Below are 26,887 nucleotides of genomic sequence, written 5' to 3'. Positions count from 1 at the left end.
GTGTATTTGATACATTGTTTTTTGTTTGTCTTCGCGGTTCTTATTTTCCTCTCTTGCCTTTTGTGCAAGCGCTTTTTGTTATTCGTTTTTTTGCCCTCTGGTCCTTGTTTTGAGCAGCGCTTTATGTTACTTCTTTGTCGGTGCGATTTTAGTATATTAAAACCTTTTTTGCTACAGAGACCTTGTCTGGTGTCTACACTTTTGGGATCCCAATTTTATTCGGTTCGCCCGAAACGTGACATCCCCTGAGTAACTGCCAGCTTTCTGACGGCTGAAGGACCTTGTTGCCGACGTGACGCCCCTTGCCCACCCAAGCCCCGACAACCAGTTGTCTCTGATGGTTGACGCCTCCAAGGATGCTGTTGGCGCGGTCCTCCACGATGGCCACGACGGCGACTTCCGCCCGATCACCTTCTTCTCGAAGAGCCTCCAGCCTGCTGAATGACGCTACAGCACCTTCGGTCGCAAGCTGCTTGCTCTCTACCTCAGTGTGAAGCACTTCCGCCACTTCATCGAGGGCATTCGCGTCATCGTCTTCACTGACCACAAGCCACTGCTCTCCGCCATTCCATCAGCCTCGATGAACTACCTCGAGCGAGAGATCCAGCACCTTGATTACCTCTCCCAATTCGATGGATCCCAGTGGTGGCCACGTAGGAAACAAGTGTCCGGATGTTGGTCTGGTGACAGGCATTGTCGTTGATTTCCAAGGGCTCTTTTCGGAACGTAACATCTCCAAACCTTTATGGCACCTTTGCTGAAACTTTGTTGGATTATGTCATGTGGTCAGGGAGAGATGGAAGGGGTGCTTCCTTTGGGATTTAGGAAAGGAGAGTGTGCTTTCAGACGACTTTGACTCCGCTCTTCTGAACTGACGTCATCGCACGACAATGAGTATTGCTGGCATAAGTCTCTTGATTGCGGACTTTTTCTGCAAAATATTACCTTAATAATGACATGATACAATAATTGTTTTTGTGAAGGATCTGTGAAGGATGTTTTTCATTGACTTTGGAATTTCTCATTCAGTAATAAATTATAGAAAATTACCTGTCAATTTTCGTCGGCCTCGGTCGAATATTTGTTGATGGTTGATTGTTTTTTTTTTTTCTTTCTGCAATACATGGCATCCAAGCCTGACAAGTTTGGAATCAAATTTTGGATTGCAGCAGATCTGGACACTAAATATCTGTGTAATGCCATCTCCTACGACCTAAAAGATCCCACTCCCCGGCGGGAGAGAGGCTGTCAGAGAATGTTGTTCTGAAATTGATGGAACAATTTCTGGACCAGGGAAGGACTGTGACTATGGACAATTTCTTCACCTCTCTGTCTTTGGCGAATAGACTCCTTCAGCGCAATACGACTCTGCTTGGCACCATCAACAAAAATCGTCGGGAGCTACCAGCAACTGCAAAGCAAACCTCGAGACGCCAGTTACATTGCACACAAGTGTTCACATCTGGAAGAGCTTTGCTGACTGTGTATGCGTCAAAAAAAAAAAAAAAAAAAAGTTTGTCTTTTGAGCACCATGCATGAAAAAGTTAAAATTTTGGATCCATGGAGAAAGTGGAGACCGGTGTGCCTGGCAATACTGTCCGTGGAGGATGTGGAAGACATCTACATTATTGGCCTTTTGATAACAGGTATGCTGCTGTTTGGTGTTGGCAGCTTTCTGTTCTATCGCAAAATTCAACCGACGGGAGCGGCTTTCATTCTGAATGGTTTGGCGCGAATGTCCAACACTCAGACTCAAGCGGGGACTGAGCTCAACCGCAATATTGATGCGGTTTTGGAGCGACTCCGTGCGATCGACAACAACATGGAGAAGTTGGAATCCGCGCTGCGGAAAGAGTTTTCGGATTCGGCTGATCGGCGCCAGTGAAGAGATACAGACCACGGACTCAAGGCTGTCTGAAATTGTTGGCGGCCGTCCCTCCAAAACAAACAACGCTATCTGGCCCTTTCCCCTGGATGGAAGTACGCATGGAATCTAGGGCCCCCACCATCACCCCCGTCCTTCTCGGCCATGGACTGATAAGCCGGGACTGTCTTCATGATGAGCAGACCTCGACGAAGCAGCTATGACCTAAACACGCATACACATACACAACTGGACAACCCCACGCGCATACACATCCTTGTTATCACCGTCTTCATCGCTCCGATTCTTTTTCCCCCGTGACGTGGTTCGACATGCAGAGCGCTCGTGTGTCCGTGCAGCTGGCCATTTCGGCCGCGTCGCGGTCACCCCTCTGCTCCCCCCCCCCCCCCCCCTTCCCATTCATCCTCCCCCTTATTACATTTTATGTCTTGTGACTTGTTGTAACTGTCATATGCTTATTTATGTGCTAGGGTCTTTTTTTTATCCTGGACTTAAATTATCCTCAGAAGAGGATAGTTCGAGCGTGGTTTTTTTTCCCCTCTCCCTACCCAGCGTTTTCCTTTCTGAATTCTGATTGTAATTTCCCCATTGCGGGACAAATAAAGGATATCTTATCTTATAAAATGATGGCCATTATAAAAATAATTTTCATGGCAAATAAATAAATAAAAATGTTTCTTGACTCAAAAGACAAAACAGGATGATTGTGGAGAGCTGTTGAGAATCAAACACGCCCAGGGCTGAGCATGCATAAGCAATTCAATGGAGACAAAGAGTAACTTGAGTGGAATTTGCAAATTTTGGAAGGGAGGGGGATGCAGCAGAACTGGAAAAAGCCGGGACTCAGTGTTAATACAGTGTTAATCACTGTAGGTGACACTGCTGAGCCATTTTGTTTTCACCAGGGTCCATGAGTGTGCAAAGTTTGGTGAATTTCTGTGCATGTTTAGGTCTCCCAAAATGCTATATTTTTTGTGTGAATAATAACAAATAGAATAGGTGGCAATGTGGACAACTGGTTAGCATGTGTGCCTCACAGTGCATCGGTCCCTGGTTTGATTCCAGGTTCTGGCCTTCCTGTGTGAAGTTTGCATATTCTCGAACCTGTATGGGTTTTCTCCAGGTTGTCGAGTTTCCTCTCACATTCCAAAAACATGCATGGTAGATTGATGGAACACTCTAAATTGTCCCTAGGTGTGAGTGTGAGCACGGATGGTTGTTTGTGCGTGTGTGCCCTGCCATTCGCTGGCACCCAGTTTAGGGTGTGCCCTGCCTACTGACCAAAAGACAGCTGGAATAGGCTCTTATAGGATAAGGAAAATGGATCTGGAATAAACCCATTTATTGCCACTCGTACAGTATTTTACATAGTAATTTAATGTAGCATTAGGTTAAGATGCAAGAAGTGAGTGTACATCAATCACTTTGCTTTTCACAATGACAAGGAACGTGCAAAACAGCAGAAGAAACCAGAGAAACTGTTTTTTGTTTTGCTGTGATTTATATAAGTACACGAAAGAAGAGATAAGTAGAGGAGCTCAAAAGGAGACAGAGCAAACATTTTATGACAATAAATCAAGCAGGATTATGAATTGTTTGCTGTGTTTGGTTAAAGGTACATTCTGCAGTCATAAAGAAGGTTCACCCGACGAATGTCAATGGGGCTCATTCTGTTTGCCTGACCAATGACTGCATCCCCATTTGGGATTGGGATTATTGTTGGTTGTCCATTCTTGGAAAAGGCAAACCTGTTCCAAACATGCACAAAAATATTTGTTATTCACGTTGGCTCACATCTTAGAAACATATTGAAGTTATTTCATGTTAAAGTTTGGTGATCTGTCTTGCTGTCTGTCTACTACTGACTGAGTGATTTTTTTTCATCCTTCTGTTTGCCCTGGCAGCAGTCTTCCTACGTCAAATTTATCCTGCACTCGTGAGATGTTTTTTAATAATCTGTTCAATGTTATATTTAATGTCTCAATACAGAAGTACTTTCTGACCAGATCTGTGTAAAGCCCTTTTATTGTGGATTACCTTCCATAGTGCATGACAGAGGTGTAATCATAGGGAGTGCCAAGATTTCTTGTATTCAGCTTTCTGAAATTGCTCTCCATTCCTGTAGGAAATTGTTGCATGTTAATTTATTGTTCATTCTGCACGTTTTTATACAAACTTCAGGCCTTTGTTGTAAAGCAACAATATACTTTGAGGGAGTGCTGGGGGGGATATGAGGGTTTAACTTAATCCTACCAGAAATGACATTTTGAAAGAGGATTCTGACATGCCGGTCCCTGTCAGATCGAGTCTGTTCATGATTGAATCCCAGAGCGTGGAGCAATTCGTGTTGGATAACCTGTCGGAAAACACAGCCCTGGCGACTCAAAGACACGACTTGACCACGACCACGACGTCCAACAAATGAATAACATCTGCAAGAGAACAAAGAATAATGAAACTTTATTAAAAAAATAAACTAAACAAAACACCTCCATCCGGTGCTCATAAGACCTTTTTTTGTAATGGTGTTGCTCAAGTTTTGATCAGAAACTGAATTGGGTGCTGACCCTCCCACAAAAGCCTCTGCATGTTCTCAAAAACTCATACTAATACACTATCCAACAAACCGACATTTAAGATTCGATATTTGTCAAGCAACACAAGTTTTGATACATTTCCCAGATCAGAATTGAAATAATCAAAAGTACTTGTTCAATCTTCATATATTTGTGTCACTTGTGTACAAGTTGTACACAACAAAAAAGCAGTCTCTCGTTTATTTGAGAGAGTTGCAATTGCTTTGGCACACTCATGAAAGTGAGTATTTACAATTCTCAGCGGTTTCCCAAACGACTGCATGATCAATTGCTTGAGTCATGTTGATGAAAAACTGCGAATGGCTGGCAACCAGTTCAGGGTTGCAGAGGAGGGCCTTCCCTGCTGCCAATGTTTCATCAATTAAGCCGTGTATTAAATGACTCCATTATTGCCAAATCTTCATTGGATTATTGACCTTGTTTGCTGCTCATGCTAAAGTGTTGTTTTGCAGACCTCTCGATTTTGTCATTGTCATTTTTGCTCTCTAGTGCCTAATTTTTAAGTATTGATATTATTTTGTCCTTGTTCGCGCTCTAGTTTGTTTTCGTGTTATTGGACTCTCGTCATTTTGCTTATACTCTTGGCCGACTATTATTACCTTGCCTTTTGCAAGCACTTTTTGTTAATGCCTGTTTCTCCTAGCTCCTTGTGACCAGTGATTTCTGTTTGTACTTTGTCAGTGTCATGATTCGGTTTAGGGACCAACAGGTGGCACTGTAGGGCTTCCCTGGCAGCTGCACACCTGTTGGTCATAACTAATTAAGGCTTTAAAAGGACTCCCAGCCCGAACACTCAGTGTCGGGTCATTGTTGCTTCTTGCTACTGTCATGTGTGTTGCTGTTTGCTCTTAGTTTCTGTCATGTTTAGTTCATTGTTATGTTTTAGCTTTAATCATGGTTTTGATACTTTGGACTTTGTTTGTTTTGGATGTAGTTTTCTTTGTTTTAAATACAATTCTTCAGATACACTCTGCTCCTCCCTCTTGCCTGCTTTTTGGGGTCCACCACCACCTTGATACGTGACAGAATGACCCGACCACCTGGACCCCACAGGTACTAAGGATTGGTCCCTGTTCCACCATGTGCCTGGCGGAGCGCGTCTGCGGCCGACACCCCTTTCCCCTTTCAGGCAGCGCTGGTGATGCGGCTGTCCTGTTTCGTCTCGTCAAGCCGCGTCTACGGTGGGCCGAGCCCCGTCCGCGTCTACATTGAGCCGAGGCTCGTCACGTGTCTGTTGGAGTTGAGTCACATTCACGTCGACGACGAGCCGTGCCACGTCCACGCCCACGTCCGGCCGAGCCCCTGTTCACGTCCGGCTGTTCCATGTCCCCCGTTACGTCGAGCTCCGTCCATGTCTGGCCACGCCCAGCCAAAAGGATTGCTGTCGCTTTTGTTCCTGTTCCCTGGCGAGGTGAAGGTCACCGTCGCTTATCGTTCCTGTATTTCGGCGAGGCGAAGGTCGCCGTCGCGTTTGTTCCTGTTTTGCGGCGAGGCAAGGATTGCCGTCGCTTTTAGTTCCTGTTCCCCGGCGAGGCAAGCTTTTGGACAACTTTGGGACGTCTGGGATCCGTCCCTTGAGGGAGGGGTACTGTCATGATTCGGTTTAGGGACCAACAGGTGGCACTGTAGGGCTCCCCTGGCAGCTGCACACCTGTTGGTCATAACTAATTAAGGCTTTAAAAGGACTCCCAGCCCGAACACTCAGTGTCGGGTCATTGTTGCTTCTTGCTACTGTCATGTGTGTTGCTGTTTGCTCTTAGTTTCTGTCATGTTTAGTTCATTATGTTTTAGCTTTAATCATGGTTTTTGTTTGATACTTTGGACTTTGTTTGTTTTGGATGTAGTTTTCTTTGTTTTAAATACAATTCTTCAGATACACTCTGCTCCTCCCTCCTGCCTGCTTTTTGGGGTCTTCCGCGCCTCTCTATTTCTCGACACAAAAGCACTCTTCTTCTCCTTCAGGAGGGACTTTGTCGGGAGTAATCCACGGTTTGTTGTTGGAAAAACATAGCACAGGCCTGGTGGGTATGGTGTTCCCCTCACAAAAGTTTTTGTAGTCCGTGATGGTGTCGGTGAGTGAATCAATGTCCTCCCCATGAACCTCACTGAAGAGCTCCCACCTGGTTGAGTCGAAGCAGCCTCTTCAGCCTCCGTGGACCATCTTCTGAGCATGCGGGTCACAGCTGGCTGCCTGTGTACCAGGTGTTTGTACACAGGCTGGAGATGCACCATGTTGTAGTCCACTCTTCCAAGAGCTGGGAGGGTATGGTGTTGGCATAAAACAAGTCAAACATTTTGTCTCTGGTGGCACAGGTTACATACAGAGTGAAGGTTGGTAGGGAGGAAACAGAGACATGATTAAGGTCCCCAGAAATTATCAACAGGGACATGTCTGTATCTTCTCCTCCTTCTGCGGCGTTCCTTGCCCGACACTCCTGTTTTGTCCTCTTCAACTCGCGGGGAATCTCTGGTTTGTCGCTGGCTAGTAGCCCGCTGTTAGCCTGCCAAGCTAACAGCTGTTCCTTCCTGTTAACCAGGGGATGCCCGTTACGTCGATTGGATCGACCGGTAGATTATGGACTGGCCTATCGCGAGGGGTGTAGAGGAGGGAAAAAAAAAGAACAATGTGTCTTTGTGCATGTTAGTAATATTTTTTTTGGTGATTATGTACACTGCACCCGAATAATCCTATCAGTTTCATTTTCACAAAAAGTGTTTAAAAATAAAATAAAGCAGGTAATCTTTAACCTACGGTGGCGCGTCACCTGTGTCACCGGAAGTTGTTAGCGCTCAGCAGTCTGCAATTGCATCTTGTGATCAGAGCTGTTGCGCTATAACTTTTGTCATTATCATTCTCATCTAGAGTTTGTTTCGTGTACAATTCACCGAGGGCACAAGCAAAGAAGAGGCTCCGAGGGAGTAAACGTAAGAAAGTAAAAGAAAATAATGAAGATGATCAGAAATGAAGATGCCCATCTCCCCCTCGTAGGTTTGGGGTACAAAAACACACAAAGCAAAATAGGAAGAAGAAATAAATAAAATAAAAGGACGAAAATAAACTCAAACAGGGATATGCGCTGCTGCCTGTCACTCACACGGCGCCATCTTGTATGATGGTGCCGCAATGATTCATATTAGGCACTAACATGCACTTGGATTGGCTTTAGCAGGAATCCTTTGTCTTTTGTTAGTGTAAGGAATTGTTTTGAGACATGCACTGACAGTTCTCAAGTAAGGATTATTCAAGAAAAGCGACTGAGAAAAATAACAAATTAAAGCCTTTGTCCACCAGTAAACTGACTGGTATTCCATTCGTCCTGCAGCAAGGCAATGTCCCGAAACTTCCTGCCAAATCAACAATCCGCTTGCATTTGACCTGCTAAAGACGAGACTGATGAGGCCAACTCCTGAAAAAGCATCTCAATCGAAGGATGCAAAGCTTTGGTTCTCAATGGATAGTCAGCTTGATGCAGTATTGTGCATAAGTGGAGTCATATTTTGTTAGTTCTGTCTGTCTTAGTGGTTTTGCTCACCCCAAAAGAAATATTGCTATTTTCTTCAGCTGTATGTCAAATCCTGATGACCCTGGAACAAAAGATTAATTTTTGATCATTTTATCATTTATCGTTTTATAATCTTCTTTTGATTATTTTTAAATGTGGAGCCAAAATAAAGGAATTGGCCTCACTGTTGAAATATCTTTGGATGGGAGTCGATCTTTCATGAAATAGTCATATATTCGTTGGGCATTGGCGGTAGCGCTCTAGAGTGGTTTAGGTCCTATTTAGCTGACAGAACCTTTTGTGTTAGCCTTGGCACTCTGAGTTACGTACTGCCCCACTGTCATGTGGTGTTCCACAGGGCTCAATTCTGGGGCCTCTGCTGTTCTCATTGTACCTGCTCCCATTGGGTACCATCTGAAGGAAACATGGTATTTCCTTCCACTGCTATGCAGATGACTGTCAGATCTATGTCCCAAGACACTTTCTCATTAAGCCCACTTTTATCCTGCCTGGAGGAAATCAAAACCTGGATGGCACAACACTTCTTGAATTTCAATGAAAAGAAGACAGAAGTGCTAGTGTTTGGTCCCAGTGGCCCTTGTACATCCCATCCTGTAGACTTGGGCCCCCTGCCTCCTATCTGAAGTCAACAGTCTCAAACTTGGGTCTTAAACTGGACAGTGACTTTAAACTTGACCGGCAAATTGGTGCCGTTGTTAAATCTGGCTTCTTTCATTTTAGACAGCTGGCTAAAGTAAAGCCTCTCCTTTCTCATGAACACCTTGAGACAATAATTCATGCCTTCATGCCTTCGTCAAATCCCGGCTCGATTACTGCAATGCACTTTACTTTGGAGTCAGCCAATCCTCCATTAAGCGTCTCCAGCTGGTCCAGAATGCTGCTGCTCACCTCTTGACTGGTACCCGTAAGAAGGAGCACATAACTCCTACTCTGGCATCCCTTCACTGGCTCCCGATACATTTTGGAATTCTTTTTAAGATCCTATAATTTGTTTTCAAATCTTTAAATGGACTTGCGCCACCTTACCTCTCTGAACTTATCCGCCCCTACACACCTGCCGCCTCAGGTCTGCGGACCAGACATTATTAGACGTACCAAGAACTAAGCGGAGGCTCAGAGGGGATCAAGTCTTTTCCGTTGCTGGTCCCTCTCTTTGGAATGACCTCCAATTGAACATTCGGCAAGCCCCCTCGCTGCCCATCTTTAAAACTTGTCTCAAAACTCATTTGTCATCTATGGCATTTGACATGGCATGACTCAGACTTGATCTTAGTCTTACAGTTTGGTGCTTTTTACTTTCTTTGTTGTTAATTTGGTGTTTTATTGTTGTATATATTTATATAATATTTGGTCACTTTATACAGCACTTTCTGTACAGCGATGGTTGTTTTAAAGTGCTCGATCAATAAGTTGAGTTGAGTTGATTTCAGGTGAGTGAGAGGTTTGTGTTTTTCTTACCCTGAGAGGGACTGGATGTCCACAAAGTCCCTCTGTCCATTCAGTGGGGTGAAGCGGACGCAAGTGGATGCCGCAAAGGATCGCAGACCATTAACTATGGTCTGTCTTTCTGGGCCAGCTTGATAAGAGACAAAAACATATGCAGTGTTTTTAATTTTAAATGTAGAAAAGGATAAAGCACATTATGTCTATGGAAAGGTTTTGGCAAACAATAAAGGACATTTGTTCTGCATGATCGGCAGCTAGTGAATGCATTGCTCTACACTGCAGCACGTCTCATTTTAAAAATCAGGCATTAGGCGGGGCCCTGTACTGGTTGCCAGCCAATCGCAGAAAGCATGCAAACTCCACACAGATCAGTTTGTTTGTATGACTTGCATGAACTAATTGTCCATTAATTTGAAAAAGCTGAAAATCTGTGAGTAAGTGTCAATATAGATCCTTTAATCAACTAATGTGATCTGTTATCATCCTTAGTGTATGCCAAGTAAATACACTTGTATTCACTTAGCATACACAGCAAAATCGGCAGTTTTAATTCAACACCTATAGAGTTAACTATCACTTCAAAAGTGTCTATATTATCCATCCATCCATTTTACGATCTCCTTCATCCTCACCAGGGTCGCGGGGGTTGCTGGAGCCTATCCCAGTTGTCTTCGGGCAGTAGGCGAGGACACCCTGAAGCGGTTGCCAACCGATCCCAGGGCTCACACTCACATCTAGGGACAATTTCGAGCAGTGGTCCCCAAACTACGGCCTGCTACCACATTTGGTCCAGCCCCCCTGAACAACACCACAAAGTCTTTTGATTTATTTTTCATCAATGTGTATTTGTATTTTATCATAAAGTTGGGCTTTTGCATTAAATATTGCTTATTTCTGAACTATTTTCATTATAACTATTGGTTAGTAACTATTTCATAAACTCATATAACGTGACATTTGTTCCATCCTTCTGCGGTCTGTGCTGTTATCTGACAACCCCAGAAAAAAAAAATCCTAGACCCGCCCCTCTCAAAGAGAACATAATCATGGCGAAAAGGTTAGGTATGAGAAAAAAAAGATTCAGAATACAGGTAATTTAACCCAAAGTGGAGAAACGATTTTTTTTTTTGTTCAATGCAAAGAAAAGGCTGGCTGTGTCATCTGTTAGGTGGCAGTGGCGAGATTCAAAGAATATAATCTGCGGCGACACTATGAATCCCGTCACAACAAGTACGATATTTTGCATGGCCAAATGCCAGCAGACAAACTGTCAATGCTAAAAAGAGCAATGTTAGCTCAGCAAAATACATTTGTACTCCAAGCTCAGCTGAACCAGCCATCTGTTCGAGTGAGCTTTCGGTTTGCTCAACTGATAGCAAGCAGCGGAAGCAGAAGACTAAAGAATTTGAATTATTTTCATGAAACATTGGATAAGATAACGGACGTCCAGGACACAGCGCAACTGCTAATTTTTATTCGTGGAGTTAGCGCCAACTTTGAGATGTGCGAGGAGCTGGCAGCCCTCCAAAGTCTCAAAAGGACTACGATGCGGGAGGATATTTTGGGCAAAGTACACCAAACTGTGGAAGAGTTAGACCTGGGCTGGTCAAAGCTGGCCAGCAACACAACTGACGGGGCTCCGAGTATAGTGGGCGCATCTCGGGGGTCTAATAGGATCTATGAACCGAGAGATGGAAGAACGGAGTTTCAAAATCACTGCCTAATTCATCAGCAAGCACTGTGCTACAAAGTATTGACTGGGGATTCTGACATGAAGGTTGTGTTGTCATGCATAAACTTCATCAGAGCAAAGTTGATTATTTTTTATTTAATAAATTGTATAACTTATTTCCTGCCTTTTTTTCAGTGAAGAACCCGGGGAGGGTTATTTCGTTATTATTTATTTCATTAATAGTGTTATTATTTAGGGCGGCCCGGTAGTCCAGTGGTTAGCACGTCGGCTTCACAGTGTAGAGGTACCGGGTTCGATTCCAGCTCCGGCCTCCCTGTGTGGAGTTTGCATGTTCTCCCCGGGCCTGCGTGGGTTTTCTCCGGGTGCTCCGGTTTCCTCCCACATTCCAAAAACATGCATGTCAGGCTGATTGGACGCTCTAAATTGTCCCTAGGTGTGAGTGTGGGTGTGGATGGTTGTTCGTCTCTGTGTGCCCTGCGATTGGCTGGCAACTGATTCAGGGTGTCCCCCGCCTACTGCCCGGAGATGGCTGGGATAGGCTCCAGCACCCCCCGCGACCCTAGTGAGGATCAAGCGGTTCGGAAAATGGATGGATGGATGGATGTTATTATTTATTCCCTGAGTTTTGTTCTGTGAAAAAAAATCCAGAAAAAGTCATTTGATTTTATGGGGGTTTCTGGAAGACAATACATTTTTACGTTTAGGTACTCTTGCAGTCACTGTCTGTTACTAACTGACCCCGGCCCCCCATCAGAGAAGCGAAAAGTTATGTGGCCCTCACAGGAAAAAGTTTGGGGACCACTGATTTAGAGTGTTCAGTCAGCCTGCCACGCATGTTATGGGAGGAAATCAAAGCCCACGCAGGCACAGGGAGAACATGCAAACTCCACAAAGGAAGGCCAGAGGATCGAACCCACGACCTCTGCACTGTGAGGTCGCCATGCTAACAAGTGGACTGCCGGGCCGCCATGTCTATGTTAGTCTAGGTAACATTAACACTTGTGAAAGTGTTAATTTTTTGGAGTGTATAAGAACTCTGATGGTAATTGATGTTGAGTCTTTATTTTACATGATACAAGTCAGTGTTAAAATATGACAGCAAATAATGTTGAACTTCTCAAAACACCCAAAACGAATTGCTTTCATTAACACTAGAAATCCATCCATCCATTCCCCAATCCGCTTATTGTCACGAGGGTCATGGGCATGCTGGAGCCTATCCATGTCTTTAGAGAAGGGTCCAGCTGCAGACCCGGAGGAGGCCGATTCAGGGAAAGGTAGGTTTAGGCAAGTAACTTTGCGCCGGATATGACGTCAGAAGGATGATGCCCGATTCCAAATTAAGTCGCATGTGGATCTTAAAAAGTTTAAAAGGCCCTGTAATTGTCAGATAATTTATCAGCAAAATCAACTAAAAGTAGAACGTAGTTGTGTTATTTCAATGCACGACAACAACTACGACGGTATTATTCAGTCGACGAGCGTCGATGTAAACTTTATGCTAACTTGAATCCCCGCTACACTCACATTCTCTCGACGATAGAATATATAGCGCAAGTGAGGATGAAATGTTTTAGCAGCCTAGTTGTTTATTAATTAGATGATAATGTCAAAACAACATTGACATTAATAATTTAATTTCGGATGAATATATGTATGTTTGTGAATGGGTAAATACTGGTCATTTTCAAAGGGCTTTGGAGTGTCAAAGAAGTGCTAAATGGGCAAAATATGTGCATTCAATTAAAAATTGACTGCGCATTGTGTCATGTTGATCACTTTAAAATATTAGATTTAAATGCATCTGTGCTAATGCAGAATTTTACGTAACATTATTTTCCCTGTACTGTACCTCTATATTAATGTCCTCCTTGTTTCTTTAAAAGCACTGGGAAAAACACGCAACGTCGTATGGGATCCCGAATACTTTTGACAGTAGCAATTTTAAAAAAGATCATAGTTTTATTATTATGGCCTTAGTTTTCTGTAGAATTATATTGACATAGTAGATTTCACAATTCATTCTCTTTATTTTCCAGATGCATGTCACAGTACAACGAGGGACATCTGTCCCTGAGCTGCAAAAATGCAACACATGTTGCAGTATGTACCACTGTCCATTCTGCCAGCCCGCATGGTTTAAACCCTCATACTACTGCAAGGTAAAGGACCATGTGGAGGGCCATTTTAACCGAGCAGTATCACATGAAGGTAAGTTTGTGAGACACAATTTGTGTGAGTCACAGTATAGATCATTTTTATTTGGATGGCTCCTAACCAATCACTCAGTGACCTGTTGTAGTGGGCCCGAGGACCGTAAAAATCATGAAGAAATCAAACAAAATCCATCCAGGGAAACCCATGTTGATGACTTTATCTGCCGCTTTAAGAGGGGCGGGGCTGCCACTGACAGGTGACAGTCAGTGCAACGTGTAAAGAGCGGCATCACAGTTAGTTTCAATCACGGTTCGTTCCTTTCGCGATCGGCAGTTTAAATAGCGTGTAAAGCCTTTCTGTAACAGTGGTGTCTTTTATTTAGTTATTTTTGCACAGTCGTCACGTTTGTGCGGTCGCACGAGAATGTTTGTTTGAAACAAGTAATTTGCGTTACAGCTGGAGTCAATAATGCCGGCACTTCACTTTTGGGTTTGGCCGTTGGGATTTGGAGTCCTTTTGCTCGATTCCAGTTATGTTTGCTGAATGCTTTCTCATGTTTGGAATAATGAATATTGATAATACATAGTTTAAAATCATGGTTGATTTAATTATTTTTTATTATTATTGTGAAGTTGAAGGTATTAAATTAATTAACGTGGTAGTGGGAGTGGTAATAATAGTAGTACTCAGAGAATGTTTAGAGATCAGCCATCTCGTTACCTCTGCGTCCCGCGTCCTAGACGCGTAATTAACCCACGGGACGCACAGTTCCAAACAATGTGCGTTTTTGGGACGCAAGGAAATGTCTCAGTCAAAACAAACAAACAAACAAACAAAAAAAACAAAAAAACTACGGCAAGCCTGAGGATTTCACAGTAACAATCGTTACCGGTAGCATGTCGTTTCCGTGGCGTCATTTTCACGGTACAGAAAAATAGTTTAACTATAAAAGTCACCGCACTTGAGTTGACTGTGTGATCAACGCGATTTCACTGCGCCTGTATGTGTGTTTGTGATGTGGTGCGGTGTGTGAGTGTGTTTCTTCTAATTTACTTTCGTTTTGTTTTGTTTTCAGTGTTGGGGGGACGCAACAGATGACGTTATGTGCGCATGCGGGTTGTTATTTTAGTCCGCAAACTGAGGAATCGCGCGGATGAAAGTTTGAGATGGCGGCGAAAAAAGCTCACCAAGGTCTACTAATTACGATATTTAAGAAATGAGAATGCTAGTCTGATTTTTCGTATGAATCGTCCAAAGGGCGTATCACTAAACTCACCTGTGACGTATGCACAGAACGCGAGAGCGAGATACGACGCGAGGCACGATTACGAGGCAAGTTGGTCATTAGATTTGTAGGCTAATCGCTGTGAAAAATATTATGAAACAGTATTGGTTATTCTATAATTTATTGGTTGTAGCATGGTAACTTTATGTATAAAACATTCGTCACAAGGTGTAGTAATGCTAATGTTAACTGTTGGTAGAACTCATGATGACGTGTGTTAAATTCTTTCGTCAAATTGATCGTAGATTACACATGCATCGTCTTGGGAAGAGGATGTCAATCCACATCAATACTTACCTGTATTAATGATTGCCAGTAAATTAATCTTTGCAGTGTGAGATTGGAAAAAATACTCTGATGATGCCACATGAGTACACCAGTTTTTGATCCATTTATTTTTTGGAATAAACCTGGAGTACACAGCTGCTGATGTAATGTTCATTGTTAATGCATAGTTTTCAAACATTGACCCTTGAAACATTATACTTCTGAGTTTCGGAATTCTTGATTATCAATATCAGTCAAAATAGAAAAATGGGTTCCCATGATGAATGTTTACGGAACCCAACATTTGTTATCGGGGTTTCCCATTGGGTAATCCGACGGAACCGAAAAACGGTTACCATGAATTTCCGAAATCCTCAGGCCTGCTCCTGAATTATTAAAAATTTTGCAGCATTTGTTTATCATTGTATGTATATGTTGTTGTTTGTGTTATTATCATATGAAATTGAATAAGTAGACCCTTTCAGAATTCGAAATTTGGGACTCTCTCAATGCATAACGGGACTCATACTTTTCTGGTCAGCGAGTCCCTGGGACTTATCATTATTATCGTTGAGAGATTACCGCTTTTTCTGCAGTCAGTGATTGACTTCTATGCAAAGTCATTTCTCAACTTGTGCTCCGTGCCATGTCATGCCTGTTGAGTGTTGATTTACTTCATATTAAGAGACTACTGCACTAAAACATTAATTAATAAATGTACTGTACCTGTATGTCATATGATTTTATTATTTTTTTCTCAGTATAAATAACACGGACCCTGACTGTTCTACTCTTTGAATAAAAAAACTTCATTCAAGCGTTAGGGAGTGCAAAGGGTTATGATGGAGGGGTGTTGCAAATCATGAGGACCTGCCAAGTGGTATGATAGCACTGTTTTATACATGTCCTCGGCTAGGCCTCAGCTTCAAAATCAGTCCTTGGTCCTTGGCCTTGGCGGCAAGTCCTTGGTCCTTGGCCTTGGCCTCGGAAAATTTTCCAAGTCCTTGGCCTTGGCCTCGGGTTGCCGGTCCTTGGACACAACACTGCTGCTGCTAAGGCGCCTGCATCCCCACGACCCACCTCTGTCTCACCTTTTGCTGCCCCACCCATCACTGCCCATCCCTCTGCCCATCCCTCTGCTTCCCCCCACACTCTGCTGGACCTTCTACCGTTGGACCTTTTACTACTGGACCATCTACTGCTGAACCTTTTACTACTGGACCTTCTACTGCTGGACCTTCGACCGCTGGACCTTTTACTACTGGACCTTCTACTGCTGGACCTTTTACGACTGGACCTTCTACTGCTGGACCGTCTGTGCTGCCTGATGTGGCTGCATCATCCATTGCCCCATCTGTTGCCCCACTCTCCACTGCACCTCTTGCTACTGCGCCATGTGCTGCTGCATCCTCTGTGCTGCCTGCTTCTGCCCCACACAGTGCCTCGCCACCTACAGTGCCCATACTGCAAGGTGGAGGGATGAAAATAATCCGTCATTGACAGATTACTCAAAAATGTCCCATCTGCCGTATTATGTTCAATAAGAAAAACATTAAAAGGCATTTTGAAAGAAAGCACACTCAAAGGCAAAAGGATGTGACAGCAATGCACCACCTCCATGAATGGAATATATGCTGTTTCAAAGTCTCACTGTGGTACTTGTAGTGGTATTTTGCAAATGTCCTTTTTTTTAACCTTAACTGAAGATTTACATTATATATTGAGGAATGTTATTAGCCACCAACAGAAAAATATGTGACTTGTTTATCAAGCTTTATCATTTCTAAATGGTTTAAAAGGAACTGGCATTTGATGCCTATTTTAATTCACAAAATGACCACACAGGCCACTTATGCAATTTCCACAAAATTGTCAATAGGATGTACTCAACGGCAAGCCAAGATATTTTAAACATGAGTGCCTGAAGGTGCCTGTCTACTGGGACACAGAGGAACACCGGGATGTCCTTTTTAGACATCTGAGGGGCATTGTGGATCGAGAAGGGACTCCCAACAACATTGTGAATGAAGTGGACTTTTTGATGGATGTTCTATTACCAGAGGTAATGTTATCCCCAGCTGCTCTACACTTTCAAAATAGATACAAAAATATTGATTTTTTTGTATTTGTAGATTGAAAACTTAAGAACAGTTCCATCAAGCTTCATACATGCTGGTTTGAATTTGTGTGATATTGATATTTTCAGGATTTGTTTTATTTATTACAATGCATAAAAAGCCAGGTGTTTTGTAATTATTGTATTATATTAAAACCTTATGAATTATTGATTCTACTCGTCAAACCTGTTATGTTAACCACGGAGTCTAAGAGCTACTAGTTTTAGTTGTATTGCAAAGTAGGTCATCAAATAAGTCAAAGTAATTCTATCTCAAATTTGTTTGATAAAAAAAAATCTTGATAAAATAATTTAAATTCCCTATTACAATTAATGAACATTACTTTTATTTTGAAAATCCATTTGCCTAAACTTACCACAGCCACTTCCGGCGTATGTCTACCATTGCCTAAAGACAAAACTACAGCAGTAACAGCATTTAAAAAATACAGAACCAATATAATTTAAAAATATATATTTTTCACACATTATATTCTTAAAAAAACCCAACAAAAAAAACCCCACCAATTTAAAGTTGAGGGCCACTTAACTAGGATAGTTCAAAGGCAATCAAGTTATGTGGCCTGCACGCCAACGTGAACGTAACGATTCTTCACACGACCCCCCAAGTGGAAAATAGACGGAATTTTCTGCCAACAAGCTGCGGGCCGATCATTTATCTGTGACAGCATGCTTCGTGTGTGTGTCTGGCTGTGAGTGTGTGTGTGTGATTCTCCGCCAATGCCGCCGGCGCCATCGACAATCGCGCAAACCCACACAACAACCTGCACTCTCCTCCGAGTCTGCAGCTGGATACTATTGTGTCTTCAGGCACTGGGCGGGGGACACCCTAAACCAGTTGCCAGTCAATTGCATGGCACACATAGACATACAACCATTCCCACTCACAATCACACCTATGGCCAATTTCAAGTGTTCCATTAACCTGCCGTTCATGTTTTTTGAATGTGGGAGGAAACCGAAGTACCCCGAGAAAACCCAGGCGGGCACGGGGTGAACATGCAAATGCCACACGGGAAGGACGGAGCCAGAATAGAACCCTGCACCCCTGAACTGTGAAGTTGACACCCCAACCAGTTGTCCACCGTGCCGCAACACTAGAAATGTTAATATTAACGAAATATATCCGTCGCAAAAGAAAAGCACAGCCATTCCTTCTGTTTCAAATCTTTCAGCATCATTAACTGTCGATTTAAATCACTTTTTCAGGTCTTGTGAATTAAAGAGTGTCACTACATGAATATGAATGAAAACAGAATTACATTTTAGGGGTGTGTTCCTCAATAAATACAAAAATGTTTGTGTATCCCCTTATTGGAACCCAAAGGATTTGCGGTCTCCAAATCGTCATCATGAAGGTGAATCTGAAGAGCATGTTCTTGCTGGTAAAAGTATTCTTTTTGAAGCGAGAACCGTCAGATTTATGTTTTTGCCCTAGAAAATATTGTTGGCTACTTTGTTTACGCTCATTTGAAAGGCTGCATGGGGAAGGGAATGCAGACCAGTGAAATGAAGAAGTCCTTTCCAAACTTTTTCTTCTGAAGGCCACATACAGAAAAGGAGAAAGACGCAACCGTCACTTTTACATTTCTTTTCTGCATTCGCTTATTAACTAGGGTTGGGGGGGGAATACTCAATCAATTATACATTGTTTGACAATACTTGAGGATCATTAATGTGATATGTTCACAAATCAGACCTTGACACAAACCAGAAAGTGGGGAGAACTGTTTTATGTTTATGAAACAGATTCTTTTTTGTTCTCACCGTGTTACAAAGAGAACTTCTCTTACTATTTTAGTTGTGAATGGAATAGTGTCTTTGGATATCCAGAAAAGTTTGACTAGTTGTAGTGGTAGTTCCCGTTACTCACTACACTTCTCGTTCTGCCCACCTGCAAACTTTTTTTTTTTGTGTTTGTTTGTTTTTTTGTTTAGTTTTTTTAAAATAGCATTGTGATGTCAAAATGTAGTTTTAGTATATGCTGCAGGCTGTTAACAAGTGGGTGTTGGGCCGCAAATGGCCACCGGGCCAAAGTTCAGACACCACTGATTTAGAGTAACTAAGTATTTAAAGTATAATACGTAAACGTGTATGCCCCAAACTTTGTTGAATTTGTAAACAGATTACTGAACTGTCTTCCCTTCTTAAATAGTCATCAGGTGGGTTCTGGAGGTGATCTCAAATTGTATTTCTAATTTATTCTTATCTGATCCTCAACTGATTTTATTTCTTCTTCGGCCCCCCCCCCCCCCCCCCCCGGATATACATGGAGATGCCTGCACACAAAGTTACTGAAACACATTTGGTCTTTGTCAGTTACTAATGACAACTGCCAACCTGTACAATTTATATAAATACAACCACTAGAAATAATCCACAATAGTTAATAACAATAGTTCAGTGGACATTTGGTCATGCACTGCCACTGAACCAATACGGTCTATATTCCATGTGATTGTTCCTCTTGACATTCATGAATAAAAATCATCACCTCCCAACAATGAGTCAATAAACAACAATGCAGCATTGTACAGTCAAGTGACGGCACACCAAATGTTTAAAGAGCAGTGTGAGTGCATGCCAGCAGGGAGCAAAAAGGGAGCGGAATCTTGGTTTGGGGTACCGGTAGTTCGAATCGCTCATTTTGGACGCCTTTAAAACTGAGTATTCTTTTCAATTTATTAAAAAGTGGCTTCATACTTCCCAAAACACCCATTTTGGTGCCCTCAGCATAAATGCTTTGTGGTGCCCCCCCCCAATCCGATACCACCCCTGACAGAAATGAACAACATCTGAGTACAGTATAGTATTTGTCAGTTTTGCTTTATTTTACAAAATAACTTGTCAACACTAATGTTTCAAAAACTTTAACAAAAATAAGGTAATAAGTATTTATAAAACACAAAGAATGGCACCAAACACTCAAATAACTAAAAATACAGCATTTTAAATAAATAAATGCCACGACTATGAACAAATAAACATGAAACTTTCACTTGGCCTTGAGTTCCTCCTTAAACTTGTTGAGGCATTAATTATGTATTCACAAATACAAGAAATAAATATCAGAGGATCCTTCAGTGAGATATGGTTTTGAACTGAAGGAATAATTACCGGTATGTTTTTTAGTTGTCAAACATTTGTCACCTTGCGAGGTGGTGGTGGACCTGTCATGTTCTGTATTTGGCAGCAGGTGGCATGCGTTCATTCTGCTGCCTGCACACCTGCTGCCGATTTGTCTGTGATTGCACCTGCTATATCTAGGCGCTCCGGCTGTCGACTCATTGCCGGAGTATCGCATGCCGTGCCACCGCTGTTGCCCATGTATTTAACGTTACTCGAGTACTATTGTTGTTGGTTCTATTTTCGTCGTCTCATTGGGAATATTCAAAGTGCGTGCTTTATCTTGTATCCAGTCTACTCATTTTCTTTGCCGTATATTTTGCAAGCGCTTTTCGTTGTCGTGTTTACATTATTTCCTGGTTCTCGTTATTGACCAGCGTTTTCTGTTTTATTTTTTTGTTTATAATAAATATTATTTTGAGACTGAGTCTTTGTCAGTGTCTATTTCGGGGATCCACTTATTCTCGTTTTTTCTGTTACGTACGAAGCGGTTCCTTTCCCGCTTTGTGCATAACGTGACAGGACCCCAAAAAGCAGGCAAGAGGGAGGAGCAGGGTGTATTTGAAAGAATGTATTAAAACTCAGAAAACTACTGTACATCCAAAACGAACAAAGTCCAAAGTATCAAAAAAAAAACATGACTGAAGATAAAACTTAACAATGACCAAAGCCTGACTGAAACAAACATGACAACAGCAACATAGAAACAATGACCCAACACTGAGTGGTTGTGCTGAGTCCTTTTAAAGCAATAATTAGATAATGAACAAGGGGTGTGGAGCTGCAGGGAGAACCCTGCAGTGCCACCTGTTGGTCACAAACAGGATCATGACAATTTGCATATTATTAATAATGAATTGATTATGCTTGCAATGAAGAACGCTTATGCTCTTAATAAATACATGCTCATACGTATAATAAAAAAATGCTAAGTGCACTGCATGAGAGTTAGGGAACACCATCACCTTGCAGAGAAAGTGTTTGGAAAGAGATAAGGTGTTAAGAAAAAACAAGAGCAAGGTCGGACGTGGACGGAACTGTCAACACCAGCTTCAGCTTACCTGGTGTTTTTTGTCATGATTGCACACGTGAGAATTTTTCACTCACAGCCACACACATAGTGTTATGGGAATTTGACATATAACAGGGCTAAATGGAAGTAACTGTTTGTACGATTGAATGCTGACCAGTTATTTTGCGGATAAGCAAAGTTGCACTAGTCTGTACTGTGCGTAGCTGTTTAAAATGCTAATTGCGCTGGCCTTCACCACCTCCCAACAAGATAAAATGAGAGAGCAAGACGCGGAGAGGGAGAAAGCTCCCTTGACAGATCTGTGAACGGTGTGTCTCCATGTTTTTTTTTCTTTCTTGAATAAATATAATAATTTTTTATAATACTGGTTTCCCTGGACAAGACAATAGTCAAACAAGTTCAGTGTGTCAACAGCCCTCACTCTTTAGGTTGGACACATCAATGTATGAAATTCCCGATGAGAAATAAATCAGAGGGCGAGCGGGGAGAACCATGAGTGACGAGCAGAAAATGTAATCCTAACGCTTCTCCTCGTTCCACCCTGGTACCAGAATCCAGTGTCTCCTCTCCTCATTGGGTTGTTATTGTGAATGTCGAATTGATAACTCTGACCTGAACAACCATGGTACAAATATTTTTAAAATTATGTTACTATGTAGGCCTAAATTTAAAACACAGGTACATGGAAATTCCAGTGTTCTACCTTTATAGACAAGGACTGATGGGGCACTATAAAAATATTCTGGACATAATGTGAAAACAGTGAAAATGAAAGGGAGAAATCTACACGGTTTTAAAATAGATTTTTTTTCCCCCCCAAATTTCAGTTTCACCAATAGATGTCGCTCAAATGTCAGCATAGTGATATTTGCATATAAAACAACTTTGTCTAGGAGACAAAGTTGTTGTAGTTGACAAACATTCCATTTCATTTTCATAGCATAATCAATGTGCAGGTCACAACTTTTCCACAACAGCATTTTGGGTTGTTTTGGGTGAGCTTGTATAACGCAATTGCCACGAGTATTTCATGAGATACAGCAGGTTTTTGGTCGCGAGCTCGGGAACATAAGAGAGAGGGGTGGTGGGGCACCGTCCGTACAGGAGATTAATCTGTTTTCGCGTAAATAAGCCTACGTTATTTTTGTATTCCATATATTTATTAAAATACTTTACAAACCTTTATTATACATATTGTATACTGTTATTATTATATTTCCTATTATTATTATTTTTTTTTTACCATCTTAATTTTTAATTTAAGCTCCTCCCCCCAGGCTGTTGGTGCCTTTCACGCGGTGCGTGGTCATCGTACAGTGGTACCTCTACTTACGAAATTAATTGGTTCTGGAAGACATTTCTTAACTCGAAAATTTTCCATGTAAATGGCCTAATCTGTCCCAAGCCCCCACACCCCAAAATTCAGACATATGTATGACAAATGTTTCCTAAAGCATAAAAATGCATCAACATATAGGAAATATACATGTTACAATTAGATGATTGCATAACAAATGAGAATTGTGCATAGTGTAAAAAAATAAGAATAAAGAAAAAAATGATGGTCATTTAACTTTTAACTGTGTCCTCATTGTTTTTTGCCCTCTGAAGTCCATGTTCTCTCGCAGAAGAGGTTTTTGACTGGCGATTTATAAAGAACCGATCCAAAGACAATCGGTCTTTTCCGATTTTTTTCCCCTTGAAAAAGGTTCTGGTGAAATCTATGTCAGATACTTTTTGCTTAATTGTGCACACTTGTACTTAAACATAACAAAATTTGGCAGCAATTTGTTATCATTTTTTGTCATTTGTGAAAACATTGTTTGTTTGTTTTTTAATCGACTTATATATAATGTGTTGCTGTAGGAAATGAAGGCCAAAAGTTTTATGGAATGAAATTGTAAAGAAATGCAACAGTCAAAACAGTTAATTACAGAAACATTGCATTGTATATATTATATTTGACTGTGCCACCTTTACCTGTGATCGACTTTTGGATTATGAAAACTTAAGTTTATAATAAAACAGTTTTTTTTGGGGGGGGGGGGGTTGCAAGTCCCAACACTGTAGCAGAGGAAGATGGAAAGAAAAGCATGTTACAGTTCGAGGTCTATTTAGGTCTGAGTGACAACTGAGTAAAGCTTCTCATGCTTGTATTAATTACAATCTGAAATCAAAATCAGTATTGCATTATTACAATCTGAAATGGTCTGTGGAAAAAAAAAAAGAGGTTACACGTAACCGCTCAATGAACAGCATGATCACATTCACTTTTTCAAGATAGATAGATGGTTACTTACAGTAGGCTCTGGAAATTCTGTAAGGCACATAGACAAAGCCATCCGTTGCTTTTGGCCACAGGCACCTGTCTCTCGTGCAAGCGTCTGCATTCTGTAGTCCAGTTGGGATGGCGATGTCTCCAAACATCACAAGAGGTTCATTTTGGTTCTTTCCTAGAAAAGTACGTTTTCCTTTATCATGAGTCGCTGCATTCACAATTTTACTCTTAATGCTTGTCAATTATCATTCATACTCCGAATACATAAATGCTTGATCACATTCATTTTCAGTGAGAGACCCAATAAGGGTTAAAAAAAGACGTGAATGTCATTGAGTTGTGGCCAACTTGCTGCTGTTTGCTTCGAGAGTGAATGACAAAATTGATAATGCTCAGACTCTTTCGGCATTGTATGTCACTCTCCTAAACCTGTTACCGAATTGGTGGTATGTAGAAGGAGATAGTAGATAGGTCAGGGAGAGGATCATGACATGCAGATGCAATATAGAGGCTTCCACAGACTTCTACCCTCTGCCCCGCTATACTCACCACTAGACTGACAAATTCTGGATGGTAAATAAAAGTTATTTTTATTGCTTTATTCTCAATAAAGCAATAAATCACTATCTTGCTATTCATAAAAATAAGTGAGATTATGAATAAAAAGAAATGAGATTAACATACCAACATTCACATTTGCCCTCTCTATCAGTGTGGAAACACTGGAATCGTCATCTGCAGGGGTATTGCCTTTGAAAAAGAAGAATTATAAATATGCATGTGCCAGTGCTTGTGACCATAACTGCCAATTAGTATGAATTGTCTTCTTTTATTTAAACTGGGCCTGTCTTACCTGAGTGTCTGTTAAACTTTTTGAGAGAATCCTGAAAAAGAAACAGGCAGGAAATTCATTTATACCTTTCTTAAAACTCATATAATGACGAAACGTAAAAATACATTTGTGAAAACCTTACCAATGAGTGCCGAAATGTAAAAATACGTTTTTGGTGTGTTTTATTGAAAACAATTAACAAAGGGCTTCGTGCACCTCCTCAGGAAGAATCAAGGATGGGGAATTGATTTCAGTATGATAAATCACCACTAGATGGAAGGAGTGGCATTGATCAGATCTTGGTCCAGACACAATGTGAATGAGTGTGGATGGCGTACTGCGATCCGACTTTGCGGGCTGGCTTGCGGAAGCGACGCCACCGCGAGAACATGGATAGATACCGGCAGCTAACTACAATGAAGCTTTTTTTTTAATAAATAAAAAAAATAACGAAGTCCCATTGTCATCCTGGACAAACACGCACGCGCGCGCGCACGCACACAAACACACTAGTGGCGGATGCTGGTCTGTCAAGGAGGGGAAGCTCAATTTCGGCCTACATCATAAAACGTGTCCGTTTATGATACGTGAATTTTACTCTCCGTTCCTTTTTTTAAAAAAGGATGCCTTCGCCATAAGATCGGTGATTGGCTCATTTCGCTAAACAAAATAACGAAGTCCCATTGTCATCCTTGACAAACACGTCCAAACACGCACGCGCGCGCGCACGCACACACACACACACTAGTGGCGGATGCTGGTCTGTCAAGGAGGGGAAGCTCAATTTCGGCCTACATCATAAAATGTGTCCGTTTATGATACGTGAATTTTACTCTCCGTTCCTTTTTTTTAAAAAGGATGCCTTCGCCATAAGATCGGTGATTGGCTCATTTCGCTGTCAATCAAAAAGAGATTCCGCCTCAGACGATCATTCAATCATCATGCAAGAAAATCTCAGCGTCCGGGTCAGCCGATACACGCCCACTGTCCGTAGACTCGCAGAGACTCTGACCGTCCGGTGGGTGGGACAAATCCAGCATTTATCCAATGACTCGTCTGTTTCAACGCATTGGGACAACCTACACTGAACTCTCGAGACGCCCAGCATCTGCGCGGTCAACGCGCAGCGTTCCACACAGTTTAATGCACAGTGAAGCTGCGGGAATGAAGGAAAAGAGAGTCGCGTCGTAGCCAGTAATAAGAAGCTGATTCGGAGCAAAAGTTGAGCGCGTTGTAGCGGATATTTAGTCAATGACATGTCCACACAATTGTACGTACACACATATATTTGATCACTTACTTTTTGACATTTTAGGGGAAGCTGAGCTTCCCTTGCAGTCTTAGAGCAATCGCCTCTGAAGCACACGTAAGGCACACACACACACCAGGGATGGCAATGGCTAGTGATGAAAAAAAAAAGGGGAAAGGGGCGTGGCCTGGACAGGGCGACCAATCACAACAAGTAAGACATACACGTCCAATCGCAGGGCTCTTTACAATCGGAAGATGGAAAGACTGATCGGGAGAGCTCGTGAAAAACACACACACATAAGCACGCGTAAGGCACACACGCAAACATAAGCACATGTAAGGCGTACACCCACCCACACACACACACACACAAGCACACGTAAGGCACACATACATACACACACACCCACACAAAGCTTAATGTTCATGAAAAGTTCATACATAAGTGCAGTGTTTTCTTGCCGTTTATCTTGCAATAAACGGTTACTTTGCAATCAAAGGGGCCTTTTCTGTTGGTGTTTGTGTTGTTAATTAGTAGGAGAGCATTGTTTCGATACTTGAGGTTTCACAAATGCAAAAACAAAAAAGCATCAAATTGAAAGTTCTGCTTGAAACGGATCCTGTCATTAAAAGCTCTTTTTTCTCTGAATTTTTCTCATAAACAAGTATTTTCAAGTAACTTCCCAATGTTCAACTGCTGTTTATGAAAGAATGGTACATGGTAGAAATGTACTTTTTTTCCTGCCGAGAGAAGAGGGTTAAATCTTTCCTTTGGTAGCTTCCAAGCTTATATAGCCTCAGAACTCAAATTTCTGTAGGCCTTGTCTCAATGGTCAAAAATGGCTTGCACTGGCTCTCCCAATCTGAGAGAAACGGCTGGCATTAAATGAGTAAACTGAATTCTCGTTATTCAGTCATGCAGTGAATTTCCCACAGCACACCCAAGACACAACAGAGGTTTTGGTTATTATTGGTCTTGAAGTTCCAAACTCTAAGATTTTAAAGCTTGACAATGTGTGCCCGCCAGTCATTTATCACTCTGAATTGGATTTTATTACACACAAGAATGTAATTAAGAGAGATTTTCTACCATCTTAAGAATATAGCCCGAACCCACTTATTTCTCTGTTAGGCTAACACAGAGGTGCTAATGCTCCCTGGTCGTGACAGGAATTTGTTGACTTAAATCCCGGAGATAATTGACTTCAATTGTAGAAGACAAAATACTGTCCAAATAATGTATGAGAAGAAAATTACCATCCTTACTTTTATGGTGAAACTCTGGACGGAGAAAAGGAGGAAGCTCAGCGCTGCAACATGGACAAGCATGATTGCTTCTAGAATAAGCGACCATGAATGTACCAACAGAAGTGTTT

At 41.9% G+C, this 26,887-nt stretch overlaps 1 protein-coding gene across 1 annotated transcript; it reads right to left on the bottom strand.

Annotated features, from left to right (window-relative positions):
• Positions 1–3,212: 3,212 nt before the first annotated feature.
• Positions 3,213–26,887, bottom strand: LOC147207082 (high choriolytic enzyme 1-like). Its single transcript, XM_086106321.1, has 8 exons — positions 26,778–26,887; positions 24,282–24,312; positions 24,113–24,178; positions 23,451–23,603; positions 9,465–9,582; positions 4,139–4,317; positions 3,923–4,004; positions 3,213–3,633 (listed from the first exon to the last, which is right to left on the bottom strand). The coding sequence occupies exons 1-8, from the start codon at positions 26,838–26,840 to the stop codon at positions 3,495–3,497; spliced, it is 831 nt and encodes a 276-aa protein (XP_085962447.1). The 5' UTR covers positions 26,841–26,887; the 3' UTR covers positions 3,213–3,494.

The sequence above is a fragment of the Hippocampus guttulatus genome, chromosome 3 (assembly GCF_054856545.1).
Source record: "Hippocampus guttulatus isolate MCC_2025c chromosome 3, RoL_Hgut_1.0, whole genome shotgun sequence".
Taxonomy (NCBI): domain Eukaryota; kingdom Metazoa; phylum Chordata; class Actinopteri; order Syngnathiformes; family Syngnathidae; genus Hippocampus; species Hippocampus guttulatus.
The sequence above is the reverse complement of the archived record's forward strand: the minus strand, read 5'-3'. Positions and strand labels throughout refer to the sequence as shown.

Excerpts from the sequence above, each read along its gene's own strand:
- LOC147207082 (XM_086106321.1), bottom strand. The coding sequence starts at position 26,840 with ATGCTTGTCCATGTTGCAGCGCTGAGCTTCCTCCTTTTCTCCGTCCAG. Across the intron at positions 24,313-26,777 it reads TCCAGAGTTTCACCATAAAA|GATTCTCTCAAAAAGTTTAA; the intron begins GTAAGGATGGTA and ends TTTCTTTTTCAG. Across the intron at positions 24,179-24,281 it reads AAAGTTTAACAGACACTCAG|GCAATACCCCTGCAGATGAC; the intron begins GTAAGACAGGCC and ends TCTTTTTCAAAG.